Source organism: Mauremys reevesii, unplaced genomic scaffold, assembly GCF_016161935.1.
Source record: "Mauremys reevesii isolate NIE-2019 unplaced genomic scaffold, ASM1616193v1 Contig55, whole genome shotgun sequence".
NCBI classification, from domain to species: domain Eukaryota; kingdom Metazoa; phylum Chordata; order Testudines; family Geoemydidae; genus Mauremys; species Mauremys reevesii.
Window position 1 is genome coordinate 26,945 of NW_024100868.1, and position 14,337 is coordinate 41,281.

Genomic DNA, 14,337 nt, shown 5'->3' on the forward strand with positions numbered 1-14,337 from the left:
GATTCTATTATCTCCATTGACTACTCCAAGCTGCACAACAAATTGACTTCTTTCTCCAGTTCCCATATCTGGGCTTTCTTCCATACAGCTCCCTGTACCTGACCCCCCCCGCTCTATTCCCTATCTTGACCTGATCTGTCATAATGCCATCCTCTGTCCTCCAAGTCCCTCTCTAAAACAAACCCCTTCCAAATGCTTAATGCTTTGTCCCCCATGTGTAGGGCCAGATCGCAATTCCTTACCTATGTTGAATAGTACCTTACTGCTCAGATAACCCCTTTGGAGTAAGGTGCTATTCAGAATGGAATAGGGTATCAGAATCAGGCCCATAGAGGCAGTAGCTAATCTGATGCCAGGCCCTCAAATCACTATCCAATAATCAAATAATGATTTAAAAAAAAAAAGAAAAACTCAAAACACATGGTTTGTTTGTGTCATGGTTCAAGAACTTTTCAACCACTGTTGTTGTTTTGCATGTTTAGATTGTAAACCCTTTAGAGCAATGACTTTGTCTTCATAGCTCTTTCAAGTATCTAGCATTCTGTTGTTGCTATGCAAATAATATATTACACAAATAATCATCATAACATGCAAAGGGAATGGAGGTTTTAAAATCTACAGTGGGAACACAGGAATTGCCAGACTGGATTCAACCCAAGAACCATCCAGTCCAGTTTTCTGCATCAAACAGTAGCCGATGCCAGATGCTTCAAAAGAAGGTGCAAGGAACTTCCTCACTTCTAGTAGTTGGAGATTGGTTTAAACCTTGAAGCCTGACAGTTCATATCCCTTCCAAACTTTGTTAGTCTATTTGTGTTAACATACACACGTTTAATACCTTTTGAATCTTGCTTAGTTGTTAGCCTTGATGGCATCATGTGGCAATGAGTTCCACTGTCTAATTAGGGATTGTGTGAAAAAAGTGTTTCATTTTCTCAGTTTTGAATGATTTTTCTTATGGATGTGTGCATGCTCCTTTAGACGTGGGAGAGGTAGAGACATCCCTAGGTGGGTGAGCTAGAGAAGGACAAAGCAAGCAAACCTGCAAATGGAAATGATTACTCCATGAGTGAGGTGGGCAGCAGTGGCTCAGTACATGCAGTAGCAATGACAATCACTTCCAGCCAGCACCAGAAGTCAGTGAGGAGTGACTAAAAAATCATTGTTCCAAAGTCATATGCCTGAGTGTCTAAATAAAGCTACTTATTTGGCAGGAATGCACTCATGAGTTTTGAAAATCTCTCTGTAATCAACCTCCTGGACAAAACATGCATTCCCCAGTATGTGTCATCTGAGTGATATTTGGAAATATTTCAGGAATCAAATAAGGCCAATATTCATACTGTTCAGGAAATGTATTATTTGTCTTGCCAATCCCTAATGGAATTAATACATCTTTTTTAAAGGGTTCTGCATTGTAATTTTTCGTGGTAGTCAAATTTTTTCATCTGAATTTTGTGTGTATGTTTTAAAAAATGGCTTTTTGACAAAACAGAAATTGTGATTTGAAAAGTTTTTGGGAAAAAAAATCAGTTTTCATTATCCCCATGAAAACCTGAAAGATGTCAATGAAAAATGTAAAAGGTTCATGTCAAAAATTTTCCTTGGAAAAGAACTTGGTCGATTTCTCCATCACTGGCATTTTTTAAATAAAGATTGGATGTTTCTTAAGAAGATATGCTTTAGTTCAAACAGGAACTAATTCAGGAAGTTCTATGACATGTGTTATATAGGAGATCAGACTAGATGATCATAATGGCCCCTTCTGGCCTTATAAGTTATAAATATATATAAAAATATAATTATAGGGATGGGCACACTCGCTTTGCCTAATTTTATACCCACCTGAACATCAAGGGTTAAAAGGTATGATTCAGACACACATGTTTTAGGGATTGTGTTTAGACCGTAATAGGAGGAATGCTAATGAAGAATTAAATGGTATATAAAATTATGCATTGTACACGGATATCCCCTTGTAACAGACTGGAGATTGTCTGCATTGTTCTTCCAACCCGAAAACATAACACAGGATTCTCTGTAGCTAGAATGTCTCTCTGGAGCCAACAGAACCCCATTTGGATTAAGACTTCCTTGAAACCAAAATGTCTCCTTTCAGTTTTGACCAAACAGCATACGTTGCTGAAATGTCATTTTTTTCAAAACGTTCTTACCAGTTGTAATTATGGTAGCACCTATGAACTAGTCATGGAGCATGGCCCAATTGTGCCAGGTTCTGTGCAAACACAGAACCAAGAGATGGTTTCTGACCCAAACACCTGAAAATCAAAGCAATTAACAACTCAGTCTCTGCAATATTCTACAGCTTGTGAAGCTCCCATGGAAAACATAAACAGCTCTTCCTCGTGGAACCTGAGCAGCATAGTCATAGCAGAGTTAAGCCAAAGATCTTCTTGCATGGAGAAGGTGGTCGTCTGTTTATAAAGCAATGGTGTGCTGGGGATAATGCACTGAAATGTAGGATTACATGCCTAAAAGCACAGCCTCTGTTTGCCCTATTGAAGATTATGAGCTGTGCCTCAAAGCACAGAATCAGGCATATTGCTTTTATTGAAACATACAGTAATGCAGGGTGGAAAAAAATCAATTTAGCACAAGCACATTGCATTTTAGGCCCCAGTAACTATTGATATCTGCTGTCCTGGAGCAAATCATATCCTCCACACGTCTGACAGCTGCTGTTTCTCTGTCTTCCTTTTGTTATCTCTAATACCCATGGTCTGTTCTGCTACCTTGAGAAAACTAGTTGGTATCTATCTTAAAATTATTTGATAGATAGGGTTTTTCTTGTGCTTCTAGCATCAGTTTGTGGATAATTCTTTGGCCTGCAGAGATCAAAGCTAAAACTGATTTGGGTCATCAGTAAACCTTGGCTAGTATTCTGCTACTGAACTCTCTGACAAAAGTTACTTACTCTCTCTGCCGTAAAACAAGAGAGTTCTAGGCTGAAGTCTTATATTTTAGAGTCTGTGTGCATGCAACTCTGCTCTCCACAGCTTGTCTAACTGCAGGAGCAGGGTGAACAAGGTATATTTTGGTTTCTTGGCTATTTTTAAAAGTAAAAGAAAATATCTGGGGGTCAGACTGAAAATGCTAAATGAATTATTTTCCAACTTTTTGATTGACTGAAAATGCTAAATTTTCAGTGAATCAAAAAGTTGGAAAATAATTCATTTCAGGTCAAACAAAATGTTTCATTTGACCGAAGAGAAACGTTGCACATCTCTACCTCGATAGAACGCTCCCGATATTGTCCTCGGGAGCCAAAAAATCTTACCGCGTTATAGGTGAAACCCCGTTATATCAAACTTGATTTGATCCACCAGAGTGTTGGTGTCATTAGGCATGACTCTAGGTAACTCAGGAGGGTGGAAAACCACAGTGTCAATGAAGCCCTTCTGTAGTAGGCCTGAATGAACTAAAGTCACTCCATGTCTGACCAAAGCACTTCCATGTTTATGTTTGAACTTTAATCGACCTAACAGGCCAGCAACAGAGAATGGTTATCAGTTGCAACACCTGTACCAGAAGGCAATAATGAGGCCTGCTATAATGAGGCCTGCTTGCTCCTGGCTAAGGGGCAAAATAACAGATCAAAAGAAATAAAACAACAACTGTTCACAGAAGAGTTACTAATGAGCTAAAGTGGTTGTTGCCAAGTATGACTTAACTGCTTAATGTAATTGCTACTTGCATGATGTATCTGCTATAGAAAAATAGACGGGAGGGGGCCGAAGGGGGGGGCCTGGGGGTAATAGGAATGCTTAGCTGAAGTTATGTATAAAGAGGGAAAAACTGCTTGTAGGTGTGTGCTTGATCTGAGATGTGTCTGTGTCTCCGAGCACCGCTTTGAGATCTCAAATAAACTTTGTCTGCTTCTCCACCTTGGTGGGTTTATTGGAGCGAAGCACACCGGGCAACGAACCGCTGTTGCTGCCTCAGGCATTCTGTGCCGGCAACAAGAGTGCACAGCCCCGCCCCAGGAGCACTGCTTTACCACGTTATATCCAAATTCATATTATATCAGGTTTTGTTATATCAGGGTAGAGGTATATTTCAATTTTAAGCATGTTTAACCTTAAAAATTTTTTTTGATCCAAAAACAAAAACTGTCAAAATGAAAATTTTGATATTTCTTTCAGATTTTTTTCTTTCAAATAATAAAAAAACTGTCAGAATCTTCATGAAACATTTCAGGATAATTGAAAATGCATATTTTATTTTAAAAAAATTGGACACAAAATTTTGTCCAGCTCCACCTGCTTGTACATTTTTATTAAAAGCTTTGGCAAACAAGGATTTTATTTTGCTGTCATCTAACCATTACAAAACACCTTGTATGTCTCTCCAAAGTGCTCAGCATCTATCAGTTTCAGTTTGACCAGCACCACCAATTTAAACAGCAACATAGTAACCAAATGATATTTCTATCCTGCACAATCCCTGTGTTTTCTCACAGTAAATAAATGAGAATGTTGAGCAACTTTTCATGTCTGTTAACAGACGTATCACAGACCTAAAGAAAGGAATGGCTGTGTTTGAATTGAAAGGATTGGATAACTGGCTGGAAGGGAGAGCCCTTTCTATGCCATGGAGCCAGTTTAAAGTCCCTGGGATTGCAGCTTTATTTTCAGAAAATTTGACTCCTGCTGTGTTTGTTGTTAAAGACAGGTTATTGCTTTGGATCCATGCTGGTGCATTTGGATCAATATTTATGCCCTTGCTGAGAGGAAGGCAAAATTACACATCTTGAAAAGCCTGGCTGCTCCTTTAGGCCTTGTCTAGGGAAATAAGTTATGCTTAAAAAATACGTTTGCTAACACGTTTCAAAACTGCAAATGAAAACGAGTGTTTAAGAGCTTTAAAACATGTTAGATGGTTGTGACCAACCCTGGAGAGACAGGGGGATGCAGCATTGATGAGAGACAGCTAATATGTGTTCTACATAACCTAGACATGGCCGTAGCAAACCACCCAGCACATAAGGTTTTGCCTCTAGAGCCTGATTTTTATTGTGCAATTGATGAGGCACCAACAGAAACCATCCAGAACCTCACCCATTATTTCCTGCGCAGAGGCCTTCTGTTTTGTTTTGCCAGCGACTTAACTGATGCATGAAGGGATTTTAACAGGAAGGAGAGAGTGTGTCTGGGTGACAGCCCAGGCTGGTTTTTCACTCTCAGTGAGACTGGACAGTTTTAGGTTCTTAAAATCAATTATAGCCATTGCTTTTAAGTCAGATTTCCGGTAGGAGTTCTGTAATCACACTCTGGGTTGTTTAGCCTGGTCTCCATCCAGTCTGCCTCAGGGTTCTGAAGGCTGATCCACCCTCTGCCAGCCGACGATGGCTGAAAAGCGCTGCTGGGCTCTCCGTAGGACAGAGGAGAACTAGATGCACCCATTTCCCCAGCAAGGTATCCTTCACCTGCCGTGGGGGAAGGGGCGGTATAGGAGCTCCTCAGTGGTTCCATACTGCTTCATGATCCTTCTACATGGGGGAGCTCTGGGGGCTGGATTAGGGGATTAGAAGCACTTTGCACTGGAGGAAAGTCACAAAGTAGGGCCAGAGTCCCTCTCTTTTCCTTTTAAAATAGTACACTGCAGAGTCCCTCCCAGGTGGAGTTTGCAGGCTTGGCAGGTGGAAAATGCAGATGGTTGAAAATTTTCCATCAAAAACTTTTTTTTTTTTAAATGGAAAATTGGGTTTTCAGTAAAATGAAAATGTTCACAGATGTCAGCTTTCCTCATTTTTTTTAATATATTTTTGTTGGAAACCCCCGAAACTGAAAAAAGGGGGTGAAAAACGGAACATTTTTCTGTTTTTAATCTGAAAACCAAAAGGATTGCAGTTTTTGAGGGCTTGGGGGGCATTTTTATCAAAAGTTTAAATTTTCTGCTGAAAAGTTTGGTGAGAACAAGCTTTTACTGAATTTTTCTGCAGGGGAAAAAGAACCTTTTCCAGACAACTCGAGTAGAAAACTCAGCTCTTTCCTTGGAAGTTGGGCGAGAGATGGAACTCAAAGAAAAGGCTAAAATAAACATGGATTCCTTCCCCCTCCACTCCACACACACACACTCCTTGGTACAGTTATGCCACAAGGCTAGGGCATTCACACACACAACACTCATCTGATGACATTCAAACTGAGCCAACCAGACAGTTTGGGGGTGGGCAGTTTCCCCTATAACCATATGTACTGGACTGCATGTTCATTTCATATTTCTACTGTATTTGACTTTTAGAGTTAAAACACATAGACAGTTTTATGGTCTCATGGTTCTAGCTGTGATCGAAAAGGACACTGTTGCTACTAATAAGAAATGAGGTTTAGAAGCTACACCATGACATTAAATGTAATTCTTTATGAATTAAATAGGTCCCCAGTGGAACCCTTCCCGTATTGGCCTGCGACTAGAACGCAGTAAGTATTTATTTGGATGTCAAACCACCTACTAGTATATTACGAGTCTGTTAGCTGGTGTTTCTTCCTAACACTATTACACCATATGGGCTAAGCCATTAGCACTTTTGCTAATTAATATGTATGACTAGCTAATTAGATTTCTCCTCAATTAAGGAATCTGTCTGTGGATTTTCACATTACCCTAGCTCAGTATGCACTCTCATGGCAAATATTAATATTAGTATGGGACAGCAGTTTTCAGTGGAAAGCTGCCAGTCAGATGTGAAAGAAAGCCGGTCCGGTCCGGTCCGGAATACCGGCAAGAGCCAGTACGCCTTGCTGGACCGCACCGGCTTCCACGGCGGGGATTGAAAGGGCTCAGAGCTCCCCGCCGCTGCGGGCAGCCCAGAGCCCTTTGAATCCCAGCCACAGCTCTGGTGGCCGGGCTGGGGCCAGGATTTAAAGGGCTCTGGCTCCTCAGCGGCAGGAGCTCTGGGTCCTTTAAATCCCTGCCCCAGGCCCGCAAAGCTTGGGGTGCCCCCCGGCAGCCGGAGCCCCAGGCCCTTTAATTTGCCCCTGAGCCCTGGGGGGCTCCCAGCCACCTCTTCAGCTGGGAGCCCCTGGTTGATTTAAAGGCCCTGGGTCTCCCAGCCATAGCTGGTGCCCCAGGGCCTTTAAATCTTGAGAGGCCACGCCCCTTCCGGATGAGGCCACGCCCCCCTCAGGACTCCGACAGTACCGGTAAGTCCTGTAAGTTACTTTCACCCCTGGTGCCAGTGCAAAACCACTGCCACCATCAGGAGTGGATTTACCATGAAACAAACCGTGCGGTGGCACGGGGCCTCCCAGCGACAGGGGGGCCCCCAAAATGCAGGACAAATATCTGAGAACCTGCCCCTTAGTCCCGGCCGGTGCACAGCAGGGCTCAGGCAGGCTGTCTGCATGCCATGGCCGGTGTCCACAGGCCGCTCCCGGAAGTGGCTGGCTGCTGGCACGTCTTTGCGCACCACTGGCAGGTGGAGGAGGCAGCTCCGCGCTCTGCCCCCACCCCCGGGCAGTGCACGGAGACGCCGTCCCACTCCCTCCTCCCAAACTCCAACCTCCTGCCCCAGCCCAGAGCCTGCACCCTGCACCCAAACTCCCTCCCAGAGCCCCCATCCCTCACCCCCTCCTGCACCCCAGCCCCTGCCCCAATCAAGGTACCTCATTTTATTTTCATTTACTCCCCATTACTTATAATATAGGAGGAGGATGAAGAAAAAAAGGATGGAAAAACCCGGGGGGGGAGGGGTAAGAGAGAATGTTCTTTTTCTTGGCTGGGTCCTGAGGGGGCCCCCTGACAATGACACTGCGCACAGGGCCCCACTAACTCTAAATCCACCACTGGCCACCATCATGGTTGACACCAGTCATCACCCTTCTTGGCAGCCGAGGACTGAATGGGTCATTGAGAGCGGTCTATGGGCTCTCTCATTTAAATAGTTCTTGAAGGACATGGGCAGTGAGGAGAACTTGGACTGCGAGTGCTCAAGCTGCACCTGTGTGAATAAATAAAGGATTTCATATGCCAGTGACGTCAACCTGTACCTTTTACTTCCACTGGCTCCGTCGCAGAGTAGTGGGCACTGTGTTTGCATTCATTGTCCCTCAGAATTAGCTGATCCTTGTTTTTCTGTTTTTCTGATCCTTATTTTTCATTTTTGTTGAGGGATGGCTGCATGTGGGGGGCTTGGGTGGAGCCCCACCCATATCTGTAGGGGTCAAGTAGGTTAGACCCCTTAATTGCATTGACTCTTCAGTTCTCTTCACGGAGCCATGGGCATTGTCTGAGGTTGTCTACTTCTGCATCCCTGATTTTGAACCTGTGATTCATCCCTCCTTTTTTTTCCATTTTTTGTCCCCCACCAGTTAGGTGATCCTTGGTTTTCTCCGTGGCATCTCTCTTTTGTGGCATGGGCAGCCATTATTGTTTCACCACCACTGGTGCCCTTTATAGGTACCTGTCGCCCCACACCCCTCCCTGCACTGTTCTGATGTGTCCCAAGCAACCTGTTCCCCTTTGTCTTTCGTCTTCTTTGTTTTGGAGGTGAAAACATACCGAAGTGTCCTCAATTGTGTATGAGAAATGTTCAGGCTTGTGAGAGGGTTGGCCAGTTTGATGATCTGTGTGAGCAGGCCACTGTTGTTTCCAGTGTTAGGCCCTTCTGAGAGCCTTGCTTCCTCGCACAGAACATCAAACTGGCCAACCCTCTCTCAAGCCCGAACAGTTCACACACAGAATTGAGGATCCTCTAAAACAAAGAAAATGAAAGATAGAATGCAGACAGGACTGCACTCTGTCCTTGTCCTGTATAAGGAACTCCCATTGAAAGGGACTTTTTATGCCAAAACAGTGAACAGAATGTGGCTCATATTTCAGTGCATCCAAACTCACGCACTAGTTTGGGATCTAGCCCTATCCATAGAGTGTGGCTTTCCTCGTGGAGTGTTACTCACTCTCCCATTGATTTCAGTGAGATTACTCTCAGGGAGTAAGGTGCTATGCCATGTAAGTAATGGTGGAAAAATCTCACGTCTAGCTTGCAAATGCTTCACAAAGTCAGAAAGAGACAAAACCCACTGGATTTTGCATTTGACAAATGCTTTATGGCCACCATTTATTACAAGGTAGATAACAGAAATCACAATAGCCCGCTGACTTAGATGATATGTAAAGACACTTGCACTTTCTCCCAAAATATACACCAAATTTTTGGAGGCTCAAATGGTTTTGTCAGTCTGCTGGTAGTAGTATTCCAGTAGCAGCCCACTGATGTATAAACATATAATGAGAGAGAGAGACTGTGCCCTGAAGAGCTTACAAGTTAAATAGACTAGAAGGACAAGGAGAAATAGATGAAGTGACTCAGCCAAGGTCACACAGGAGGTCAGTGGCAGAGCCTGGAACAAACCCCAGGTCTCCTAACTTTCAGTCCACTGCCTTATCCACTACTTCTTAAACAAACTATGTTACCTCCCCCGCAGCTGTTACTATATTCTGTACATGCTGGATTCAGCAGGAGTAGAAGCTGGTGCTTGGAAGTACAGTGAGAAAAGCTTTCTAAGCCCAGACTCAAAAAGTCTGATGAGGTCCAAGAAGGTTGACATAGAGATCTTGGGTTATGGGATCTTGTCCAAACAGAAGCTGACTTCGTAATCTCTGCAGTTCCACCCATCACTAACTACCACTGAGCATGAAACAAGCATACATTTGACCAGAAACAGTTCAGGGATTCAGAGACGGAGACATCTCATCTCACATGATGCCTTTCTGTTAAACCTTCTAAGGCATGATCTAAAACTGCTTTACAGAAGAGTTTGTAAAAGCAGCAGAGAGTCCTGTGGCACCTTATAGACTAACAGACGTATTGGAGCATATGCTTTCTTGGGTGAATACCCACATGCATCCGACGAAGTGGGTATTCACCCACGAAAGCTCATGCTCCAATACGTCTGTTAGTCTATAAGGTGCCACAGGACTCTTTGCTGCTTTTACAGATCCAGACTAACACGGCTACCTCTCTGATACTTGACAGAAGAGTTTGTGCAATTCTGAACAATCTGTCCCTTTATAGAGACGATGCACATGTGTCAACCCCATAACAACTGTTGTGCGTTGCTTCTCAATGCAGTGTCATCCTCACACTTGCATCATCATGAGGATAAAATCTAATACAAATCCTATGAGTGCTAGGCATAGAGAGTAAGAACTGAAAGCACCAAATACATCAGAAAACAAGGGGTTTCCTTTTCACTTCAGGCCCAGTTCATGGGGTGGAATGTGAATTATAACCATTGCTTAACTCCTGTGTGTCTTGCATTTTATGCTGAGTCATTGCAGGGGGTGTATTATTCAAATCATTTGGTCTTGCTTCTTTGTCATTCTAGATGGGCCCTATTTGAAGGATTCCGTTAGCATTCAAAGCTTGGCAGTTTCCTCCATCATTACGCTGTATTTTACAGATCTGGGTCAGCAGGTCAGTTGGACCACAGTAAGTATGTCCTTGTAACAATCAACATGATAGATCTTAATGTAAAACACATTTAAGATTCAGATTGCTCCGCCTTGGCCCATCCTTCTCCATGTCAAATTGCATAATTATTTTATCATCCCTCAAACCCGAATTAAGTGATAGTCAGCCAAGTTATCAACCTAGTCACTCAGACATCCAATTAAAGATTAGAGGATGAACATAACAATAGTGCCTGAGGGGGAAAAAAATCCATTTTTAAAAACAATTTTATCTTATCTTAGGCTAACATACCAGTGAAGGACCTTTGACCAAAGATGTTCATTTACTGCACAGGCTCTTTGGGATTCAGAATGAAAGGCTATAGATATAAAACTTTACTAAAACAGGAAGATAATCTGATTGTAGTAGCTCAGTGCATTTACACATCAGTTTGCCTGAAAGACGGATAGGAAGGATCAAGCTATAGATTAAGTTATGAAGCTGATTAATGAGGCGAAGGATTCCAAGGTATTTTAACCTCTTTGATACGGGTTGCCACAGTGACAGAATTAATTTGCCATAGATACTGAAATGTACTTTATGAAATAGCAACTTAGTTATATTACAGTAGCACCTGTTGGAGCTTACTTACCATTGTGCTACGCGCTGAACCGACACATACTAAATGGCAGTCCTTGCCCCAAAGAGATTAGTGTCTAAATAGACAAGACAGTTAAAGGATGGGAGAGGAAATGGAGATATACATCATGTTGGTGAAGAGGTGGGATTAGAACCCAGGTCTCCTGCACTCAATCCAGTGCTCCGTCTACTCCACCATGCTGCCATACCCTGTGGCTTTTCTGTAAGGTCTCAAATGTGATTTTTGGGAGCCCTAAACCCATCAGCAAACAGCTTTTTGGGGAGGGAAAGGGAATTCCCGGTTTTTGCATGCGGAAACATACGTTATTTAGAGTTGCTTGGTTTCTGAAAGCAATAAGAGGAAGTATGTAGTGGTTCATAGCAATTAACACTCTCTGTAAATTACTTACACTTCTTTTAATGTTGCATTGGAATTAGTTTTTAATGGCCATTGAGGAGGAAGGACCGGATTCTCCCAGCCTTCCCCATACTGAATATTGGACTCCTTAGCAGTCAGAGAGTCAGAATTAAAGCCCTTTTCAATGGGCTAGGTGGAGCCATACTGCACGAGGGGCAGTGTGGAACTGCTGCTTCCCAGAGGCAGCCCTGGGAGGGAATTGTGACTCCAGGAGCCACCCGCCTCTCGGACAGGAGGGAGTGAATGACTGCATGTCTTACAAGGGAACAGCTTCCTCTGCCCGTGTGCCGAGGCAACTACTCTTGACCCTCTCCCAGCCCCCTTCTGGGGAGGGGCGTGCAACAAGAAGGCAGGGCCTCCACTCTGCACCAAGCCGAAGATCCAAGTGGGTCGAGCCAGGGACCGGGAAAGCAGGGGAATGTGACTGTCCTGCTCGCCTTGAGCATGGCCAGGGCCAAGTCTAGCCCATGGCGAGGAAGGCTGTGAGAATCTGGCCCGTAACATTTCAATTTGTTGGTCAGAATCAATAGGGGAAGCTAATTTGCAGCTAACTTGCATGTAGCCACAGCCCTGCCACAGGGCAGGAGAGCACTGGGAAGATTCCCACCTGAGAGAAGTAAGATGTCTCTTAAAGCTGCTCACTTGCACTGTGGGAAATTAATCTATGACGCCTCCTCCAGGGACGCAACACACTCCCTCCTCCCCTCCTCCCCCCCCCGGCTGTACAGCTCCTCAGGCTAGTGCACAGAGTGAAAGAGGGCTGAGCTCTGGCTGTCTCCACCCACTCTCTGCCCTCTTTCCAGTGAGTTGCTCCCAACCAGATACTAGCCCCTGTGCTCCCTGAAATACACGGGCTGCCATTTCGGCTAGTCCTTGCAGGGTAAGTCTTGTTGCCAAGCCTGGGCTAGCATCGTACACGTGGAGCATCCCCGTTGCAAAGTGCTACCTGTGCCTGACCCATGTAACTGCATCCACGGTTCTGTACTAGCCCATGTGCTGGGATGGAGTTCTGGGGGTATATCTATGGTTCTTAGCAGTGCATTAAAGTGGGCTGCTCTGTTAATTCATTCACAGGGTGCTCTCTCTCACGTCGCAGGGAGCTGCTCTCTGTGGCAGGGACAGGGGACAATGCTTCATGAATATAATCTCCAAGTGGGGTTACTTATTGTTTATGCAGATAGTTCTGAAGGCGAAAGCAAACAGCATTTGGCAGCAAGAGCTTTTAATGAGCATGTCATCCAGGAACTCAGTTTGCAAACCACCAAGTGGGCCGTAGCGTGCTTGACTGACTTCTCTACCTCTCCATTTCTTTCCTGTCCACCACGCTTAGAAGTGGATCTTCACATCACAGCTTCCTCAGGGGGTGGGGTTGACCGTATGCTGGCAGGACGATTTCTTGGATGGCATCTCTGCATGCTGCAGTTCCACAGCCTTTGAGCCGGCAATGGTTGGGTTAAGACACAGTGCAGAAACAGGGCACAGTTAGACAGGAATCTACAACCTGGGTGGAATTGTGGGATAGCACTGGAGGACTAACAGTACCGACGCTTGATTCGCGTGCATTCTCACCGCAAAGTAGGCATGTTGCCAGCCCATGAAGTGGAATTCCAGCTCAAGCCTACACCCCCAGCTCTCCCTGTTAGCTCGGGCTTAATGCACCCCACAGCCTGGGTGCGAGATTTTCCTGTGTGAAGAGATGGGAGAATTAGGGGTGACATGTGGGCTCTCGCTGGGCTCACTCTGTAGTGAAGACATACCCCGACAAGCTGTGCATGTGTAGTGGCTCCTCAGGGCCTCCCCTGCACTGCTGCATAAGGTGTAATGGAGCAGGGATATGATCTGCTCCTCAGTAATCCGGGTAGGTAGCAATCACTGCGCATTACTGCAAATCACTTACAGAACGGACCCATTTTTACTGTGCCCCAGCAATGAACTAGGGCTTTGCAGACACACTGGCAAAAGGCTCGTTACTGCCCGACTTTGGCCTGGTCCAGGGCAGCTTCCGGGTCAGAGCTGCAAAATGGCACATCTCTTCCCTGCAGCTTGTGATGGTCTCACAGTCCTAGCCCTCTAGGCTCTCCCCTGTAGGCATTTGTAGCTGTCCTGCTGGATGAATGCCACATAGATCTCTGCTTACCCTGGAGGGCTGAAGGCAACACCCTGAAAGGTGATTTCTTGGAGTTTGAGCTCAGAATCGCAGGAGCATCTGCCCAGTATGCCCTTCCCTTTGAGTGTCTAGTCCCACCACTTCAGCCAGATCCTCAACTGGTGTAAATCAGCATAAGTGTGTTGACTAGGGTTGCCAACTCTGACTGAAGCTATTCTGGGAAATTTTTCCCCTGCAACACGACGTAATGTCATTTTCTTAAAATATCCTATTAAAATCTCCCAGATTGCTTTCAATAGTCACCGGGAGATCGATGCTGATTCTGGGAGACTCCAGGCCAATCGTGGAGGGTTTACAACCCTAGTGTTGACTTCAGTGGAGTTAATTCAATTTACCATATATGGCCCATTGACTTCCATAGAGTGATGCTGATTTACACCAGATAAGGATCTGGCCCCCTTTCTTTTTCAAGTATCCCACTCATGGGGAGGAATTGTAGAACCTCCCTGCAAAGTGAAAAGTGCTTCTGGTGCTGTTTCATGTTTGTTACAACTAAATAATCTGCAATAACCGTGTTTAATCTCTTCCTTCCCAGTGGTTTATGTCACCTAAAACAGTAGCATAACCAAAGCTTAATTTCCCATTGTTAATAATGAATTTATAGCGAGGCATCAGTACCACAGGCGGTAGCATCTTTTACTATTTAATCCACGTGTAGAAAGTCCTCTCCATGGGTTTCTCAATATTCATCTTACC

The 14,337-nt window shown here is 44.6% G+C and overlaps 1 protein-coding gene across 1 annotated transcript in view; it reads left to right on the forward strand.

The window, feature by feature from the left end:
* Positions 1-649: 649 nt before the first annotated feature.
* LOC120394391 (trans-2,3-enoyl-CoA reductase-like) overlaps positions 650-14,337 on the forward strand; it is a 59,138-nt gene continuing 45,450 nt past the window's right edge. Inside the window, exons 1-3 of the mRNA XM_039518628.1 lie at positions 650-719; positions 6,399-6,443; positions 10,353-10,456. Of these exons, the coding sequence (XP_039374562.1) occupies positions 698-719; positions 6,399-6,443; positions 10,353-10,456 (171 nt within the window). The 5' untranslated portion in view covers positions 650-697. The remainder of the gene's footprint in view (positions 720-6,398; positions 6,444-10,352; positions 10,457-14,337) is intronic.